General features: G+C 51.1%; 1 protein-coding gene across 2 annotated transcripts in view; it reads right to left on the minus strand.

Annotated features, from left to right (window-relative positions):
- The window catches only part of CRTAC1 (cartilage acidic protein 1), a 151,677-nt gene that overhangs the window by 38,243 nt on the left and 94,040 nt on the right, over positions 1 to 19,394 (minus strand). For both annotated transcript variants that reach the window (NM_001205325.1, NM_001191289.2), the window contains 2 exon segments: positions 4,651 to 4,787; positions 18,308 to 18,504. In NM_001205325.1, coding sequence (NP_001192254.1) covers positions 4,651 to 4,787; positions 18,308 to 18,504 — 334 coding nt within the window.

Here is a 19,394-nt window from a genome sequence, read left to right on the forward strand (position 1 = left end):
CCAGAAAGAAATTGTATATTGCTTCTGCCTTTATAACAGTGTCTCAAATATATATATATATATTTCCCCCTTTGCATCCAGGAGAAGCCCTGGGCACCAGTTCCTTGTTACTGTATTCATTCTCCTCTCTAGTCCAAAACACGGCTGATGAAAGATTCTTTCCTGCCTGTTATTATAATGGTGTTATTTCTTCAATGGATGCTTTCTTTCCCCCAAGAGATCCACACAATTTCTCAATCAGTTTTCTAGCTTTCCTCTTATCCCTTGCAGCGTTTCCCTCCAATTAATCAGACAGTACATATTTCTTGAGCTCCAATGATGTGCAAGGTCCTGGGTTATAAATGTACTTCAGACAAAGTCTTTGTCCTTAGGTTGCTTATAGTCTGGCTTTAAGGAAGCTGACAAGCTGCTGTATAGCACTGGGAACTATACTCAGTATTTTGTAATAGCCTGTAAGAGAAAAGAATCTAATATATATATATATGTATGTATGTAGGTATAGATGAATCACTTTGCTGTATCCTGAAACCAACACAACATTGTAAATCAACTATACTTCAATAAAAAATAAAATTAAAAACAACAACAACAAAGGAAGCCATGAGCACAAAACAACCTGGGAGAAATAGCTGAATTTAAGACAGCACGGCGCGCTCTGTCTCTGCCCTCTTTTCAGCCTTCTTTACTTTCTTTTATTTCTTCCCCAGTGGTCCCATGAGAGCCCTCTCTCACCTAACTGGTCACTTTATCCCTTTGGAACCATTTTCTTCGGGGAAGTTGATTAAGAGCCACCTGGGGCTAACAGGTAGGTGAAGCAAGGAAGGTGCTCAGGTTCTCCTGGGGGAATCAGACGTGTCAGCAATTACAGGTCTGATTAAGAGTGGGTACAGGGTTTCCCGGGTACACAGAAGAAGGGCTCCTAACCCAGAGGAAGGGCGCCTGGCCACAGAAAGTTCAGAAAAGGTTTTCTACGAGGAGTCTCGGCCGGGTGAAGTGGAGGGGAAAGAACCTTCCAGACAGAGATGAGACAAAGAGTGATGTATACCGTGTGTTGGGAAGCTGCAAACAGTTTGTTCAATGTTCCCGGAATATAAAACGCAAGGTGTGGCATGTCGGGGGAGGAAACTGGAGCTGTTCCAGTTTCCAGCTCCATAAAGACTTTTCTGCCTCTTCATTTCTGGTTCTCTGGGTCTCTAGCCTGCTACCTGAATGATGTTTAAAGCGGTGTGACTCAGACTTCAGTTTTGCGTGGGGATCATGTGGGGATCTCGTGAAAATGCAGATTCTGATTCGGCTACCTGAGTCTTGTTACTCAAGACCGTCCCTGGGCCAACAGCATCCGTGTCACCTGCAAGCATGTTAGAAATACGGACTCTCAGGCTCCAGCCCAGACCTGCCGAATCAGAATCTGCATTTCCACAAGATCCCCATATGATCCCTAAGCAAAACTGAAGTCTGAGTCGCACTGCTTTACAACATCATTTGTGGTTAGGGAGAACTTTGAAAGATTCTTGCCCATCCCAGGAGCTTGGTGTACGTGTGTGGAATGACTGGATGAAGAGCGAACGGATGGGGCCAAAGGGGAAAGTGCGCCTTTACCGTGACGCTGCCTGACCCTACCAGCTGTTAGCAATCGCATCGGCAAATGGGCAATTAAGCCCAAATGAACTGAAATGCACTCTGCTAGAAATCAGGATATTTATAAAATGTGGTTATACCTAGTTCCTTACATCAGTGTATTGGGTTGACAAAATAGAAAAATTGGAGATGTGTTACAGTTCTAGAAGACTGCAGAAAGTCACATGTGAACTTGACCACGGTAATTGTGGGTGGGGGAGCTGATTCCAGGGGAAGGAAGATGTTCCTGCAGCTTTGGGTCCAGGGCAGTGTTACCCATCCTTTAGTCTACCTCAGAATCAACTGGCAGCAGGCAGGGGCAGGGGGGTGGTGGTTGTGAAAGCAACCTGGATGCTGGGTCCTATCCCCAGAGTTTCTGATTCAGGAGGTCTGGAGGGCACCCTCAAATCCGCATTTCTAACAAGTTCCCAGGTAAAGCTGGTGCAGCTGTTTCAGGAACCGCACCCTGAAAACCACTGGTCTAGGGCTGTGAGTCTGGATCCCAGTCCAAGCTCTGCCCCTAACTGGCTCTACGTCCTTGGGCAGGTTCCTCACCCACTTTGGCTGCACCTCCTCATGTGTTACATGCGAATCGTAGCCCCCCCTGCTTCCTGGCAGGGTCGTTGAGAAGATGAAATGAGACAACGCATGTGAAAGGACTTTGAAAAGATAAAAATGCTATATAAACATGAGGCATAATCATTATCGATCAGGGAACGCTTCTTGTAAGAGATCGGCTTTGGGCTGGATCCAGAAAGGTGGATGAGTGATGAGGCAGCTGAAGACGAAGGGCAGCGGTGTTCCAGGTTAGGGGCAGAGAATGGATGAGGGCTGCGAGGGGAGAGGGAGAGAACAGCACACTGTAGGGGTTGAGACTTTTACCTGGCGCAAAGCTCCCAAGCTTAGCATACATCAGAGTCACCTTTGGGCCTAGTTGAAACCCAGGCTGCTGGGCCCCACCCCCAGTGGTTCTGATGGGTAGGTCTGGAGGGTGGGGCCTGAGAATCTGCATTTCTAACAACACTGATGCTGCTGGTCCAGAGACCACCAATCAGGTACACTAACAGGCCCCAGCTAGGGGCTGTGGGGCTGAGGGAGGAGTAGGTCAAAGGCTGTAACAGAACCTGTGGTTAGAAATGTGTATTTGGTACAGGTTTACCCAAAGGCAGGGTAGCAGGGAGGTAAAAAGGTGTCTGACTATTTTCAGCTAGGCAGGACTCAATTTCTGGCTTTGCCTGTCACTTGCTATATGGTAACAAGGTCAGTTGCTTAAGTGCCAGAAGCCTCAGTTTCCCTATCTGTAAAATGGGGATAATGACAGCATTTACCTCATTGGCTTTTTTGAAAATTCAGTAAGATGGTGAATGGGAATCACTTAGCACAGAGCTTGGCACGGGGTTAGTTTAATAAGCATAATAGCTATTATTATTAGTGTTCTGTTAATATTATATTCCTACTGTTACGATTGCTCTCGTGTTTTCCTGCACCACACTGCATCCCTGTCTCTCAGCTTCCACTCAGCCTTGACCTCTCCACGGTTCTCGGGCCTCGGGGGTTGCCAAGGTGGTGGCTGAACACAAACAGAAGCCCCTCTTCTGATGGCAGACAGACCGGTGCTTTCTAGTTTCCTGAGGCTGGGTCTGAGTAGGGAGTGAGCGAGCTGCTAAGTGCCTGCCTACTGTGCTTCATGCCAAAGTGTCTTTTTTCCCCCTTTTTTCTTTTTGCACTTCACATGGTGCCTCTGTCCTGTGGTTAAATGCGTGGGTGTGTAGGTGACCTTGTTAGGACAGAGTGCGTCTCTCTGTGATTAACCTTCAGACCCTCCTACCGGTGCTGAGACGGTTCCTGCCTTAGCTGGGTGTGGGGCACCCTGGTCCTGAAGGGGCTAAGGAGACTGGAAGCCAGGAGGAGATGGAAGAGGCCTCTCAGAGGCCAGGCCTGGTGCCCCTCCCCGCCCCCCAGATCCTCCCCACTCCCTGGGGCTCTCATGGAGCCTCCTCCCCTTTCCTCCCACCAGGCGGGAGTCCAGGTGGCACAGATTCAGGTCAGGGCTAAATGTGGCTTCACAGCCCAGCTTGGCTGCTCTTCCTAGCACCAGCTTGTTAAGAAATAAATATTTATACCTGGCACCTGCCTTTTCCCAAGGCCTGGAGGCCCCTGCTGTGAAGATTCACTCTGAATCCCCAATCCCCTTGGTGCCATCTCAAATCCCAAATGAGTTGGCCCCCTCTCCCCAACTCCCACAATGGGGACCAGAGACGCTCCCCTGGAAGCTGGGCAGCAGCTGGGTCCCTGATTTAGTGATGATGTTTTGTAAAAGCCAAGGAGGGGCGGCAGGGGAGCAGGTGACAGGAGGGGATGAATCAGCGCCACGCCACGCTCTGGCTCTGGCTGGCTTGGCTGGGATGCCCGGGCGGGGCCCCCTCACAGGACGGATGGTTGCAGCTGCTGCTTCCCTCCTCACTTGGCCTTTCTCCCCGACACTTTGAGTTAGCAGTTGTATGCCGGGTGGACCAGCAGGGCAGGAAGGTATCGATGGTGCTTTGAATGGCACTGTACATTCAGGCAACCCTCCACTCACCCGCTCATGAGCCCCTTTGCTATGCCTTCATTTGTTCCATAAATATTTATGGGGGAGGGGGCCTGATGGCTCAGTGCCTGGCATATAGTTGGCACTTCATAAATGAGTTGAGTTGAATGAACGAACACAAGGTTACGAGCTGACTGATTCTGAGTCACATCTGAGCCACATCACCAATCCATTCTGGGTCCTCAGGCAGGCCCCTGCCCCACGCTGGGGCTCAGTGTCCTCTGTCCAGCAGACACAATGATGACAGCCCCTGGTTGCCGGGAGGGCCTCAGGGGAGAAAGGATGTGAAAGGATGTTAGCATCTACTTTGTGCAAGGCCCTGGGAGTGGCCTTGAGCTCTGCCCTTGGGAGCCGTGCTCTGTCTGGGGATGTCTGCTGGCGCTTCCTCCTGGCCATCACGCTGCCTCCCTTCTCCCCAGGCCCCCATGTTCCCCTGGACTCACCTTCCTGTCCACGCAGGCCACAGAGCGCCCGGCAAAGAGGCTGGCCACGCCACGGGCCACATTGACCTCGTCACTCAGGATGTCTTCCCAGCGGTTATTGCGGAACTTGAACAACTTGTCCGTGTACGTGGCCACCCCTGGAGACAGGAGGGAAGAGAAGGCTGGTGGTCGGTGGGGTGCCTGCCCCAGGTCTTGGGGCCACAGGTGGACGGGTCAGCTGCTGCACGGTGAACGCTCCTCACAGCCCTCAGGCAGTGGGGACCCCTCTCCTGGGGACACCCAGTTATTCTCAATTGAGGGAAGACACTGAAGCTTATGAAGATGGCCAGCCCAGGCCTCAGGAACTTCGGAAGAAGTGTGACCGCTAGTGTGTGTCAGAGCTGATCCTTAATAGCAGGATCTTATGGTCTGCACCACGCTTCTGCGGCACCAGGAGGGACATCCTGGGATCGCCAGTATTTCACATCCAGACTCAACCAAGAATGTCTCTTTCTCCAGGAGCTGCTCCCTGCATGCTCTGCTGAATCACAGAGCCTGATGTGGGTCTCAGAAGAAATGGTCCCCGTCAGTGGGTGGGTCTCAAAGTCCAGATGGAGGGTGGGGCTGGGAGTTGAGCTCTGACAGGGGTATCACCAACAGCCCGAGAAACCTGGATGGCAGTGGGGTCAGCACTAATGGGGCAAGGGTTAGTGGAGAGGCAACGGGCTCAGACTGAGGGGAGCAGGTGATGCGGCAGCTAAAACTTGGGGTTTTGAGTAAATTGGCCTGAGTCTCAGGTTCGGTTCTACAGAGACTCTTTCAGGATTTAGTTGTTGACTGTGGGCAATTTGAGCCTCAGCTTCCTTATTTGGAAATGGGGATAACGATAATAACTACATTCCACTTTAACTCGAGGGATAAATGAGATAACTCAGGTCAGAGGCTGCGCACAGCGCCCCCCAGAGTTGGGGGTGGTCCTCGACAGAAATGATTGTTCTGGTTTCATAGACGGGAGACCCTCTGAGGTGCTTCAGGGACTTCAGCCCTGCACTGCAGGGGTGTGTTGAGAGTGTCTGAGTGTGTGAGAGAGTGTGTGAAAGTGTGTAGGAATAAGCAGGAGTGAGTGGGTGTATGAGAATAAGAGTGAGTAAAAATGAGTGAGTATAAGTGTGAGATTGAATGAGTGTGAGAATGCGCGTGACAGAGAAGGGGTGAGTGCATGAATGTGAGCATGTTCCGGTGACGGCTGTTTTTGGAAGGGTCCTCAGGGGGCTCTGACTCAGGGGGACAAAGGCTGCCCTCTGAGTGGCCTCCCATGGGGCCCTCCTAAGACCACGGGGACCCACAGGGGAAGGTGCATTCTCTGTAGGGCCTGGACTTGACCTCAGGGACACTTGCTGGACTCTGGGAAGCTGGCCCGGGGACTGAGCCATGCCACCTGGCCTGACCCTTCTGGGCGTGCAAAGACCGGTTTCCATGAAGGGGAAGGCCCTTCCCGAGTGGAACGGGAGGCTGATCCAGGAGTCCTGCAGGTGTCTGTGGCTGGTGGGGGAGTGCCCACTGGGACTCCCAAGGGTCTGCACAGAGCTGTTGTGGCTGCTGGGGGCCCACTGGGGCTCCTGGGGGTCTGCCAGAGCTGCCGTGGCTGGGGGTGGGTGCTCACTGGGACTCCCGAGGACCCCGATCAGGACAGAAGCGCAGGTGTGGACTCTGCCCGAGCCCAAGTCTAGCTCTGACTCCCATTTGTCTAAGCCAGTTCTTTATCCTCTTAGGGCCTTGGTTTCTTCATCTGAGAGTTGGGGGTAACAGCTGGCCTCCCCACTCCCAGCATGGCTGTGGGAACTGCAGGGGAAAACTCTACGGCCCTTGGCTGCTCTGCACCACCTGGGTCTCTAGGCCCTTGTCACAATCCCTGGGGAACAGATATGTTTAGAAACTTAGATTATTTTCCCTTTCACATTTCAGAAAGGTAACACAATGCACACCCTATTTATTATATAACACCCCCAGCAGGAACCAGGGCAACACCCTGTAATTAAACACATTAATATTTCTGCAGTGAAATATATGAATATCACACCAAGTGGGATAAATAAAGCCCATAAATAGCTCACATCAGCTCAGGACAGGTTTTGCTATCAATTCACTTTCCCACAAACTTAAAAAAAGCACTTGAGGCTTTCAGAGTGTTCTGGGTTTCAGGACTGCGGGAGAGGAACTGTGGACTGTCATACTCACGGCTGCTCCCCAGGCAAGTGGCAGCCTTGTCATCGCCTTCTAATGCCTGGGGGCCTCCGAGGATGGTTCTGCAGCTTCCGGATGCCCAGCCTTCACAATAGCGAGCGACCCTTGCCCTTCTCTGTCAAACCAGGGCCTCTTTAGACTACACCTCAGCGTGTCTCAGAGAAGGCAATGGCACCCCACTCCAGTACTCTTGCCTGGAAAATCCCATGGACAGAGGAGCCTGGTAGGTTGCAGTCCATGGGGTCGCTAGGAGTCGGACACGACTGAAGCGACTTCACTTTCACTTTTCACTTTCATGCATTGGAGAAGGAAATGGCAACCCACTCCAGTGTTCTTGCCTGGAGAATCCCAGGGACGGGGGAGCCTGGTGGGCTGCTGTCTCTGGGGTCGCACAGAGTTGGACACGACTGAAGTGACTTAGCAGCAGCAGCAGCAGCTTGTCTAGTTCCCCCTGAAATTTGACCAAGGATTAAACTCAACCAAAGCTTGGGCTGGATGAGAAAGCAGCTTCAGCAGTGGGGGCTCTGCAGACCTCTGATGGGCACCTCTGCGTACAGTAGGAAAATTTTCTCAAACCTCTGAGTCCCTGCCTTAGCTAGGCAAGAGGAAAAAAAACAAGCCCAGGGTGACTTGATCCTCCCTCTATTTGCCTAATTACCCCCGATTCTTCCTGCTCACATTTCCCAAAGTGTGCTTAGTGGAACCTGGTCTCTGTGAGCTGCCTGGAGAAAAGATTTCATGATTATCTGAGCTCAGGAAAGACTGAGCCTTTCATCCCCCACTTGGAGATTCTCAGTGGACATCAGTCTATCAAAACTTTGAAAAAAAAAAAAAAAAAAACTTTGAAAAGTCTTGCAGTATATTACAGGCTTAATTTCATGTAAGCCAGCCTTTCCCAAACATACTCAGCCATGGCACCCCTTTTTGCAGCTCACCTCTTAGCATCCTGCAGAGCTAGCACTGTTCTGTGCAAATTGCTGCCCTAGGGTGTTGACATGGGGCCAGATTCTGGGCTTTGTGGCCAGAGGTGTTAGGGTGACACGTTAGCCTCTTCCCTTGTTCCAGTCTCCTAGCTTCTGAGCTGACCAGGGACGCCCCGAAGAATAAACTAATTAAGGTAAAATGTGCAACAGTGATGCAGAGCCTTGTAGATCATAAATGGGAACGGCAAAATCAATGGCAGGCCTTCTGCAGGCAGAGGCCTGGAGGCCTGGGCGACAGGAGGGATGGGAGCCTATGATTTAGGAAGAGCAAACGCTCTGGCAGCTGCAACCTGGGTAATTAGGTGTGTCAGGAAGACAGATAAACATCGAGCTGTGCGGGTCGATGGCACTGGCAATAAACACCCAGCACTGGCCCCTGGCCCATGTCAGCGAGTAATCCCACCTTCCTGCTCCTTGTAGCTGCACTCTGCCCTAGGGTCCCTCACTGAGTCAGGGGCAGCAGCTCGGGAAGGAGAAGGCAGAGGGCCTCTCCTGGGTCCTGGGGGGAGATTCCTAGAAAGCAGAGGCCTGGGAGAAACAGAGGGCGTTCAAGGGCAGGGTGGGGGGCTCTGGAGGTCACATCCCCTGTGAGGCACAATCCTACCCAGAATCTGGCATGTTGGCACTAAGGGAGCTTAGAAGGCCTCAGTGTGTGTGTGCTGTCACTTCAGTTGTGTCTGATTCTTTGGGACCCCATGGGCTGTAGCCTGCCAGGCTCCTCCATCCATGGGGATTCTCCAGGCAAGAATATTGGAGTGCATTGCCATGCCCTCCTCCAGGGGGTCTTCCCAACCCAGGTATTGAACCCGGTCTCTCATGTCTTTTACATTGGAAGGCGGGTTCTTTACCACTAGCATCACCTGGGAAGCCAGCCCGATGGAAAGGCAGTTGCTGCCAGGTGGCAAGACAGTGGGAAGGCCCAGTGGAGGAGGCTCAAGGGCCCACCACTCCCTGCTTGTGCTGGAGAGGCCCCAGGGAAGTAGGAGTCTTGGTCCCTGACTTGGGGCGCTTACAGTTCATTAGCGGACAGGAAGTTTACAAAAAGGAGATGCCATGGGACTGTAGTAAAAATAAAACTACTTAACATTCCTACGGTGACTTCTATATGCCATGAGCTTCACATACGTTCACTCACTAACACTTGCCACAAGCCTACAAGGCAAGTACTATTTTCAAGATCAATTTACAGATGAAGGACCTGAGGCTCCAGAGGCAAGGGGACTTGCCTATGATCCCACAACTAGCAGAGCCCCGCAGAGACGATAGGATAGTACATCCGGAGGTGCTGTGAAGTCAGTCACAGTGATCAGGGAGGGCTTCACGACAGAGGAGGCACCTGAACCGGGACGGGAAGCATCAGAGGAACAATAGCACAACTCCAGCGTGCAGAGCACCCAGTACAGCCAGGCTCTGCACGAAGCACTTTTTTTTTTTTTACAATCATCATCTTGCCTGAATCTCACACTGCCTTGAGAAGTGGTGTAGCCCCATTTTACAGATGGAAAAATCGAGGGGCAGAGAGGTTAATTCCCCAAGAGCCAATGTGTGGTGCAGAGAGATTCAAACCCAGGTCTTTCTGACTCCGAAGCCTGCACTTCTGAGCACCGCACCCACGGCTCATCAGGTAGAGAGGAGGAGGGAGGGTGCTAAGGGCAGGAAGGGAAACAGACAAAGACATGGAGGGGACGCTGAATATGCCTCGAGGGGAGGGCTTGTGCAGGGGCAGGAGGAGAAGCAGGCAGGCCAGGAGAGAGCCGCTAATTCAGCACTGAGGCCGAAGGGGTCACGGGTGGTTTCTGATCTGGGGAAGACAATGTTTCTGGAAGATTCACCTGGCAGTGGGGTGAGGTGTGGGCTCACAAGGGAGATAGTGAAGTGGGGAGGCCACTTCTGTACTAGCTCAGGCACGAGAGGTAACAGGGAAAGTGGGGAGAAGTGCTGGGTTCCAGAGGCTAGGGCGGGAGGGCGTGGCCAGGTGTGGTGGGTCAGAGCAAGTCCACGGGGTGGGGGAGTGAGGGAAGCGGGGCAGGGCCAGCTAGGGTGGGAGCAGGAGCTTGGCATTTTCAGGGATCATAAGGTGGCCAAGAAGGCATGCCCAAGAGCTCGCTGGACATGACAGATGGCAGTTTGCAGGGAAAGGAGGCTGGAGCTGGAGTAAAAGGGAAAGCCCAGGGCCACAGACTCAGTCCCAGGAAGGGGGCACATGTGGGCATGGGAGAGAGAAGAAGGGGCAGCAGTGGAGGAGTCACCAGACAAATAGAAAACACAGCAGTTCCTCATCAAGGGCACTGGTGTCCCTAGAACAAACGGTCTTCAATTCACCATCTTGTCATCTGCACACCCAACTCTACCCCCAGAAGTCATCCTAGAGCCACTGGGAGGGTGAGTTTGGGCTACAAAGGGCTCTCGCTAAGGATTGATAACTTGAGTGCCTCCTCCCTCAGGAGCTGCCCCCAACCCGGGAGATGACCTGACTTGAGTCTGACAATGGTGGCAAAGAGAAGCGTGGGCCAGTGCATACGGTAGGGCTGGGGGCTCAGCCTCCAGCTACATTCTTAAGGCAAAGAGATTACTGCCAAGCAGCAGGGTCAGGAGCTAGCCAGCAACATCCCGGGCCTGGGATGAACTTAGACAAGTCATAAATTTGTCTTTCTTGTGTATAAAATGGGATAATGAGAATGACCGCCTATTTATCAGGTTGTTGTGAGGATTAAACTAGATAATGTAAATAAAGTACTTAGAACAATACCTGGCTCATGATAAATTCAATGAACAATAAAAACACTGCCATCACCATCACCACCATCACCACTGCTATCTTCTTCCTCCTCCTCCTCACCACCACCATCATGATCGCCACCATCATCATCCAGGTAATTACAGGGCATGGCCACTGCAAATCCTCAATAAGCCACACCCCAGAAGACAACTGTGACATTAAGTATAAAATGCTTTATAAGACTTAGTGGAAAACCAGCAAAGAAGTGATGGCCCTAGGGAAAAAAGAACTGGCTCTGGCAAAGGACATTTTAAAAAAGAAAGAACCCAGGCTTCCTGTGTCCCACTTGCATGCCACCCCCACCCCCAGGATAATTTCAGACCTTAGTCTTCCTTCCTCCATTCCAGGGAGAAGAGGGAAATCCAAAGAACTGCCGAGTGCTTCCTTCACGTTAGCTCAGTTGGTCCTTTCCATAGTCATGTAAGGAAGATAGACTCTTTGAGAGAGAAACTGGGGCTCAGGGGCTTAAGCCATCTACCTAAGATTGTTAAGTGGCAATGCTGAGCCTCAAATTGTGGTCTGACTGCAAAGTACCCCCCCACCCACATATTAAAGAGTTGGGTGGACTGTGTAAAAAAGTATGGAGGTTCCTTAAAAAACTAAAAACAGAGCAACCTACATCAATCCTACTCCTGGGCATAGGAGAAAATCTAATTTGAAAGGATGCCTGCACTCCGATGTTCGCTGCAGCACTATTTACAGTAGACAGAACTCGGAAGCAATCTGAATGTCCATCGACAGAGGAATGGATAAAGAAGATAGAGTACATATATACAGTGGAATATTACTCAGTCATAAAAAGAAATGAGATAAAGCCATTTGGTGTGGCTTTGAATGAAACTAGAGATTGTCATATAAAGTGAAGTAAGTCAGAAAGAGAAAGACAAATGCCATGTAGTATCGATTATACATGGAATCTGTAAAAATGGTACAGATGAAGTTATTTGCAAAGCAGAACAGAGTCACAGATGTAGAAAAAAAAAAGCTACTGTTGCCACGAAGGGAAGAAGGGGCGAAATGGGAGATTGGTGGGATGGATTAGGAGATTGAGATCGACATATATACACTGCTATATATAAAATAGATGACTAATGAGAACCTGCTGTATAGCCCAGGGCACTCTACTCAATGCTCTGTAGTGACCTAAATGGGAAAGAAATTTAAAAAGAGTGGATATATATGTACAGCAGAAACTAAAAGTAAATAAATAGCTGGGTAGGAGCCAGTGGAAGGCTGTCCCAGCCCCTGAGGAACCTCTTTTTGTGTTAGGACTGAGGAAATAGGCTTCAGGGCTCTATACAATATATTTTTTAAAATTATTTATATATTTACTCATCTGGCTGCATGGGGTCTTAGGTTCAGCCCGATGGATCTTTTCTTGCTGTGTCATGTGGGATCTAGTTCCCTGACCAGGGATCAAACCTGGGCCCCCTGCACTGGGGGGTGTGGAGTCTTGGCCACTGGACCACCAGAAAAGTCCCAGGGCTCACACGCATTATGGTGCTACTTTGACAGCCTTATTCCATTCTTGCTTCTTCTGAGGCCACATGGGAATGAGGCATATGGTGGTGGGGGGCAGGGGGCCTGAGCAGTTCATGAGCTCATTTCCCCAAATGGGGTCATGCTGGGTGAGCTGAAAATCTGGAGCTTATGTCTAAGGGAAATATGGCTGGGGGTCAGGAGACCCTAGGATCCGTTTTAGGTCCTATAAACTATTATTTTTAGTTTCTGCTGTACAGTAAAGTCCATCAGTCATACATATTCACTCTTTGAATTCCCTTCTCATTTAGGTCACCATAGAGCACTGAGTAGAGTTCCCTGGGAGTACCTGATGGTTCAGCAGCAAAGAATCTGCCTGTAATATAGGAGACCTGGGTTCGATCCCTAGGTCAGAAAGATCCCCTGGAGAAGGGATGGCAACCCACTCAGTATTCTTGTCTACAGAATTCCATGGACAGAGGAGCCTGGCAGGTTACAGTCCATAGGGTTGCAAAAAGTCAGACATGACTGAGCGATTAATGCTTTCACTTTTTTGGAGGATCCTAGGAAAAGAGAGTGGAGCCTCAGAGCAGTGTATCTCAGGCTTTACCAGGCACAAGAAGTCCTGGCCACCCTGGTAAAATGCAGATTCTGGTCTAGTAGGTCTGGGATGGGGCCTGAGATCCTGCAAATTGATGAGCTTCCAGCTGTTGCCAGTGCTGCTCAGTGGCAAAACATGCTTTGAGAAGCAAAGTGCAGAGCATCCTCAGATATCGTGGGAACAGGACCTGGGTGAAGAGCTGTGGACAATGGGTGTGCTCCATGCAGACGGCTCATCTGCTGTGGAGGCAAAAGAGGCTGAAAGTGCAAGGCGCCCCTGATTCCCTTTCTTCTCTCTGGCACAGTGACTGATGCCTCTTCTCTGAGAGGTTACAAAAGCCCCACTGAAGGCCTAAATATAATACGGAGCTCAGAAGCCATCAGAGAAAAGAGTGATAAATCCAAGCTCATAAAAACAAAAACGTTCCGCATTGCAAAACCCACCATGAACAAAGACAGAAGAAAAATGACAAACAAGAAGAAACTATGTGCAACTGGTATTACAGACAGAGGCTTGGTTTTCCTAATTTATAAGGAGGTGTTACAAATCAATATGAAGAAGGCCGATAATCAATAGAAAAAAATGGGCAAAGCCTCTGAGCAGACAAGAGACCCAAATATATAAAAATATGTTCAGCCTCACTCATTTTAAGAAAAATGAAAATTAAAACTGAATATAGATGCCAGTTTTCCTCCCATCAGATTAGCAAGTATTTTTTAAAATGATGACATGAGGTGGTGAGAGTATTGGTATGGGAGATGCTCACTGGCATGCGGGCTGATGGGAGTGTGATTAGGACTGTCCCTTTGAAGGACAATTTGGCTGTGCCTATCAAAACTGCCCCTGTATACTCCTCCGATGCAGCAATTGCATTTCTATGAACTTACCTTACAGACATACCTGCAGCTGTGGAGAATGGCATGCAGTACAAGCTTATTCATTCGGTGGTTTGCAAGCAATTTAAATATTCCTCAATAGAGGGCCAATTCAGGGAATGGCAAATCTATATAATAGAGTACTATACAGCCATAAAAAGAATTAGAAAGCTGTCTGTGTGTGGCTGTGACATAATGTCCAAAATCAGTTCTTAAATAAAAAGTAAGGGGCAGTACTGTGAGTAGTACTATTTGTGTAGAAGAGGAGGGAGGTGTATGTAGACTGAAGACGCCAGATGGGCAGTGACCATTCTGCTGAAATGAATGAATGAATGAAATTGTGGGGCTCACAGTCCACACTGGCCCATCTACTACCACACTGCTGTAACCCCAGGCAGGTCACATGGGGAGGAGAGCTCAGGGCCAAGCTGAACAACAGCGTGGGTAGTTAGTGCAGGACCCTGGAGGGATGGGCTCTGAACAGGAGCTGCAGGGGGTCCTGGGTTCCTGGATTGTGGATGGGGTGCTGGAGCAGGCTCTTATCCCCCTTTGTCCTGCATAGGCTCCTACCTGATTTTTCCAGAATGGTGTTGCCTGAAACACTGGCTTACGTGTTGCCTGAAACGGTAGTACTTTTCCAGGTCAGTTAAGCCATCGGCTGCTTTCCTTGCTCAGGCCTCTTGGGATTGTGGTCAGTCCTCCTCTGCTCCCTCCCTCTTACCTACTTTCCAATTATTAACCCTTGAGCTGCACGCACTTGACACCCTCATTTGTGTGGTGTCTTATTTACATGATGATCCTTTCTTCTTTCTGCTCCTAGAGTCTCTTCCTTCAAGCAGCTGGGAGGGAGGCCCATGGTGCCTTTGTCCAGGACATTTTTAAAGTCTCTGCCTTTCTTCAGCCCACAGAATTATAACAGCAGTTGCTTAGAGAGCATGGATTAAATCCTAGACACCATAATAAGTGACTTTCATTCACTAGTTTAGCTGTTCAGTCAGATATATGTATTAATGTTTACTAAGTGGCATAAGTATTTCTTTGGTCATGGAGATACAGCAGAAAACAAGACAAAGTCTCTGTCCCCATGGCGTTTAGCAGAAGAGTAGAAAGATGAACAACAAATATATAACCTCCTCTCAGACAGTAGGAAGTGCTCCAAAGAGAAATAAAGCAAGTTAAGAGCATAGGGAATGACAGGGAAGACACATCTAAGAAGGGGCCTGAATGAAGGGAAGGACTGAGTCCTGAGAACAATGGTGGGAAAAGCATTTCAGGTGGAGGGAACGGCAAGTGCAAAGGCCTCAGGTGGGAATGAGGCGAGCAAGAGGAAGAGGGGAGGAGAAGGAGTCAGAAAGGCAAGGGACTCACATCTGGAGGGGTGTGGTGGGTGACGGTAAGACTTTGGATACAGTCTATGGACGGAGTTAAACTCATGAAGTTGATACAATTTTGCTTGTTCTACAGGTGAGGGGTTGAGACAGAGAAGTGTCCAGCACCCTGGGTGCTCAAGGTGACCCAGAAGTGAGGGGTAGATCCCAGGTTTGTACAGGCTGACTCCTACAGGACACTGCCAGGATGCAGGGTCCCAGCCCTCTTCCAGGGACTCCAGTGCTGACTCCCTAAGGCTGGCTGAGGGAGAGGGAGGGGCCCCCGTTCCCCAGGTCCCTCCAATGCTTGGGCACAGGCCGGGGGAGCCCCAGTCATAAGCCATGGGCAGGTGTGGGCTGGCTGGGGCTCCTGGAGAGGATCTCAAGTTCCTCATGGTGGGCAGGGTGGCAGTGGCTTGGCTGAGCCTCATGCCAGCTGGACCCAGGGAAGTGCTGACCTGGCACAAAGGTTCTGGCTCCACAACCCGCCCACTGTCGATGAATCAACTGAATCACTCAGCTGAAAAATTAACTCAAACCCAGAGAAGGCCACTGGGAGGTACATGCCTGGGACTAAGGCTGCAGGGCCCTGTCATCCTCACCCCAGCTCTGGGGGACAAGCTCCACCCTCTCCCAGGCGAACCTTCTGGGGGCTCCATATGTTTGCCTCTCCTCATATTTCCTCTGTTGGAGAACCTTCTCATAGGCCTAATGGTGTGTGCCTTGTTTCTGCTTCCTGGATTTATTTATTAAGTTTTAATTGTACTCTTAGGATGTTCAAGTTCTGGCTGGACCAGAATGGGGCACAAAATGACAAACACAGGGACTTTGCCCTCGAGGAACTTAAGAGTCCACAGGGCCAGGAGAGGGGGGTCAGGTTTCTAGAGAAATAGAAGGTTGCACTGCGGAGAGAGGGAAGGATTTTTGTCAGTTCATTCACTGGGGCATCATCAGTGCCTAGAACAGTGCTTGGCATATGGTGGGTGCTCAGTAAGTACGTATCCAGTGAATGAATATGTGAGTGAGGGAATGGGCTGATGATTAGGCTGAGCATGGAACCAACATGACCCTAGGGTATTGCTGTCAACCTTGACTGCACGGGGGAATCACCCGGAGAGCTTTCCGATCTTCCAATTGGACTGACCAGGATGCTCCCTGGGAACTGGGAGTGTTAAAGCTCCTCAGGGACGTCTCACGTGCAGCCTGGGCTGAGCACCGTGGCTCTTGGTTTCACTACGAAATGCTCGAAGAGCATGGGAGGGCCGCCGCTTCAGAGACACCTGACAGGTCCCAGCCCAGGTGCTCTGTGTTCAGTGACTGGGAAGAGTCTGTCCCCTTCCTCTGGCATCGCGCCCGCTGAGCCAGTGTTAAACACCCCCTTCCACAGTCCTCCCCACTTCGGCTTCCCTCCAGCCGGGGACTCACCCCTTCCACAGCATCCCTTGCCGCTGCTCCCCTCCTGACCTTGCCCCACATTAAAGAGTTGATCAGCCCATCAATTAATTGTGTCCTAATCCAATCTTGGCTTGGTTGGAGAGAGGGCAGTAAATCCAGCTGGGTAATCATGCCTTGATATTTGTGTAGGGATAATTACTATCTCTCAGGCCTCACTTGGTGGCAAGATGAGATGAAAACCCATAAAACACCACTTGGGGCTGTGGCTCATTGTTTCTTGGCTGCACAAGGCTGGCTGTCAGCCAGTCAGCTCTGCCTGCCCCTGCCCCTCCCTCTGGCGCTGGCCCCAACCCCATCCCCTCCCATTCAGGCAACTGGCAGGGCTCAACAGCAAGGGCAGTCTGGGGCTGGATCCTGGCTTGGGCTCAGACACCAGGAGGGGCAACAGTATAGGCCAGGGTAAAGCCACTGTGTGTGTGCGTGTGTGTGTGTGTGTAAGCAGGGAGGGTGGTCCCCAAAGTCAGGTGACCACCTGACTCCAGGAGGCTGGGAGGGTGCAGGACAGTGAATGCACAAGTCTGAACAGCACAGCGTGGTCCAGACCAACCCAAGAGGCTGCCACCATCTGGAAGAGTCCAGGGCATGTCCAACCTGGCCCCACAGGGACATGAGACCCTGCATCCTTCAGGAGGAAGCTGTGGCCTGGGACTTCCCTGCAGATGTATGGCCCCATGGGAGCAGACTTCTATCTGCAGCCCCAAGAATACAGCCTCCCAACTCATGGAATACTGAACACCAACTGTGAGCCTGGCTCTCTACTAGGTCCCGAGGGCCTCAGATTGAGTAAGGCCATAGAGTGTGCTAATTAAAAGGATGGATCTGGAGTCAAACACTTGGGTTTGAATCCTGGGGTGTACAAGTTGTGTGCCTTGGGCAAGTCACGTGACCTCTTTGTGCCTCAGTTTCCTCAACTATAAAGTGGGCTATACCAGGACCTACATACTTGAGCTGTTGTGAGACTTAAATGAGATGATTCTGGGAGATAGTGAAGGACATGGAAGCCTGGTGTGCTGCAGTCCATGGGGTTTCAAAGAATTAGACATGACTGAGCAACTGAACAAGACAAAGCACTTAGACCCCCACCCTGGTGCCCAGTAGGTGCTACTAAAATATTAGTTATCATCATTGTTACTATTATGTAGCCTTCTGAGCATCAATTTCCCTCAGCCATTCCTTGGGATGTAGGACGTCTTAGACCAGCAGCAGCAGTATCGCCTGAGAGTTTGTTAGCAAGGCAGGCTCTCGGGCCCCAGCCAGGCCTTCTGACATTTACACAAGAGCCCAAGTGACATGGGATGGTGCTCTGGGCTAGGACAGGCCCCAGGTCTGTCTTCCTCCAAGTTGTGTCCCCAGCCCCGAGGGCCTCCTGTCTGGCAGGGAGCAGGTGCTTGGCAGGGATGTGGGGTGAAAGAATGAGCTCATCTGAACACTGTGGGGACCCCTGAAGGATTTCAGAGCATTTTAGAAAGGCCCCCTGAAAGTACCATGGAGGTCTATGCCAGGGGGTGGGGTTCATCTGCGGGTGATGGTGTGAGAAGTCCTGAATGACTGAGTCGCACAGGAGCTGGGGGAGAAGGGAGGGTGGGTTACTTAGGAGGATGGTTGGGGGGGCGGTCTGCTGAGACTGGAGGGTGAACAGGACATAAATTCTGAGGGAGAGGGACTGGTCTTCTGCTCAAGGCATCTATGGCCAGGCCCAGGGGCTGGGAGGTGAGAAAAAGCTTCATGCATAAGAGAAGAAAGGGCCTCCTGGGGGTGTCTCTGTCGGGTCATTGCTGGGACAAACCGAGGTCCTGGAGGTGGCAGGGCCTGGGCTTGGAGAAGCCGGTGACTGTAACCTGGTGATGGGAGGAGGAAGGTGGGAGCAGGGAAGGCCCAAGGCCCGCAGCCCTTACCTGAGAAGGCGTTGTTGGTGTTGAGGAAGTAGATCTCCTCACGGCCGTCCCCGTCGATGTCACAGGCTGTGACCCCGATGGCGTTGCCCTGCCGGTCACGCAGCGCGTAGTACGGGGAGCTGCGCTCGTCCATCGCGATGTTCACCAGCCGCTTCTGGGCCCGGTCATACTTCAGAACCAGGTTGGGACCGTTGTACCTGCAGGAAGGCGGAGGGGAATGCTGGGGAGGAGTGGCTGGGCCCACCTGGTTCCACCCGACCAGAGCAGTGGGCTCAGAGCCCTCCTGGACAGGCCAGGGTGGGGACACATCAGTCCCAGAACATTCCCGGGAACTTTTGGCAGCCTTGTCTTGGGGTCTCCAGGCATCTGATGAGCGTTCCTGAATCAGAGGTGGACTTAAGCAAAGTGAGAGTCAACAGGGCCCACGTGGGATGCAATATAGGGAGCAGAGTGGTGGAAGGGAGTGGGCAGCCAGTGATGAACCCTTATCATAGGCTTTGCTGAAGAAAACAAAAAGCAACGTGACATTATCTTACCCATTTCAACGTAAAAGTCACTTTCATATTAATGATCTCATTAAATTTAACAACAAATGGGCTTCCCTCATAGCTCAGTTGGTAAAGAATTTGCCTGCAGTGCTTGAGACCTGGGTTCGATCCCTGGGTTGGGAAGATCTCTTGGAGAAGGAAAGGCTACCCACTCCAGCATTCTGGCCTGGAGAATTCCATGGACTGTATAGTCCATGGGGTCACAAAGAGTCAGACACAACTGAGAGACCTTTACTTTCACTTTAAGTTTAACAATAGTCAAGTGAGGTAGGCATGCTGCTGCTGCTGCTAAGTCGCTTCAGTCGTGTCCGACCCTGTGCGACCCGATAGACGGCAGCCCACCAGGCTCCCCTGTCCCTGGGATTCTCCAGGCAAGAACGCTGGAGTGGGTTGCCATTTCCTTCTCCAATGCATGAAAGTGAAAAGTGAAAGTGAAGTCGCTCAGTCAAGTCTGACTCTCAGCGACGCCATGGACTGCAGCCTATCAGGCTCCTCCGTCCATGGGATTTTCCAGGCAAGAGTACTGGAGTGATTGCCAT

This window comes from Bos taurus, chromosome 26 (genome assembly GCF_002263795.3).
Source record: "Bos taurus isolate L1 Dominette 01449 registration number 42190680 breed Hereford chromosome 26, ARS-UCD2.0, whole genome shotgun sequence".
Taxonomy (NCBI): domain Eukaryota; kingdom Metazoa; phylum Chordata; class Mammalia; order Artiodactyla; family Bovidae; genus Bos; species Bos taurus.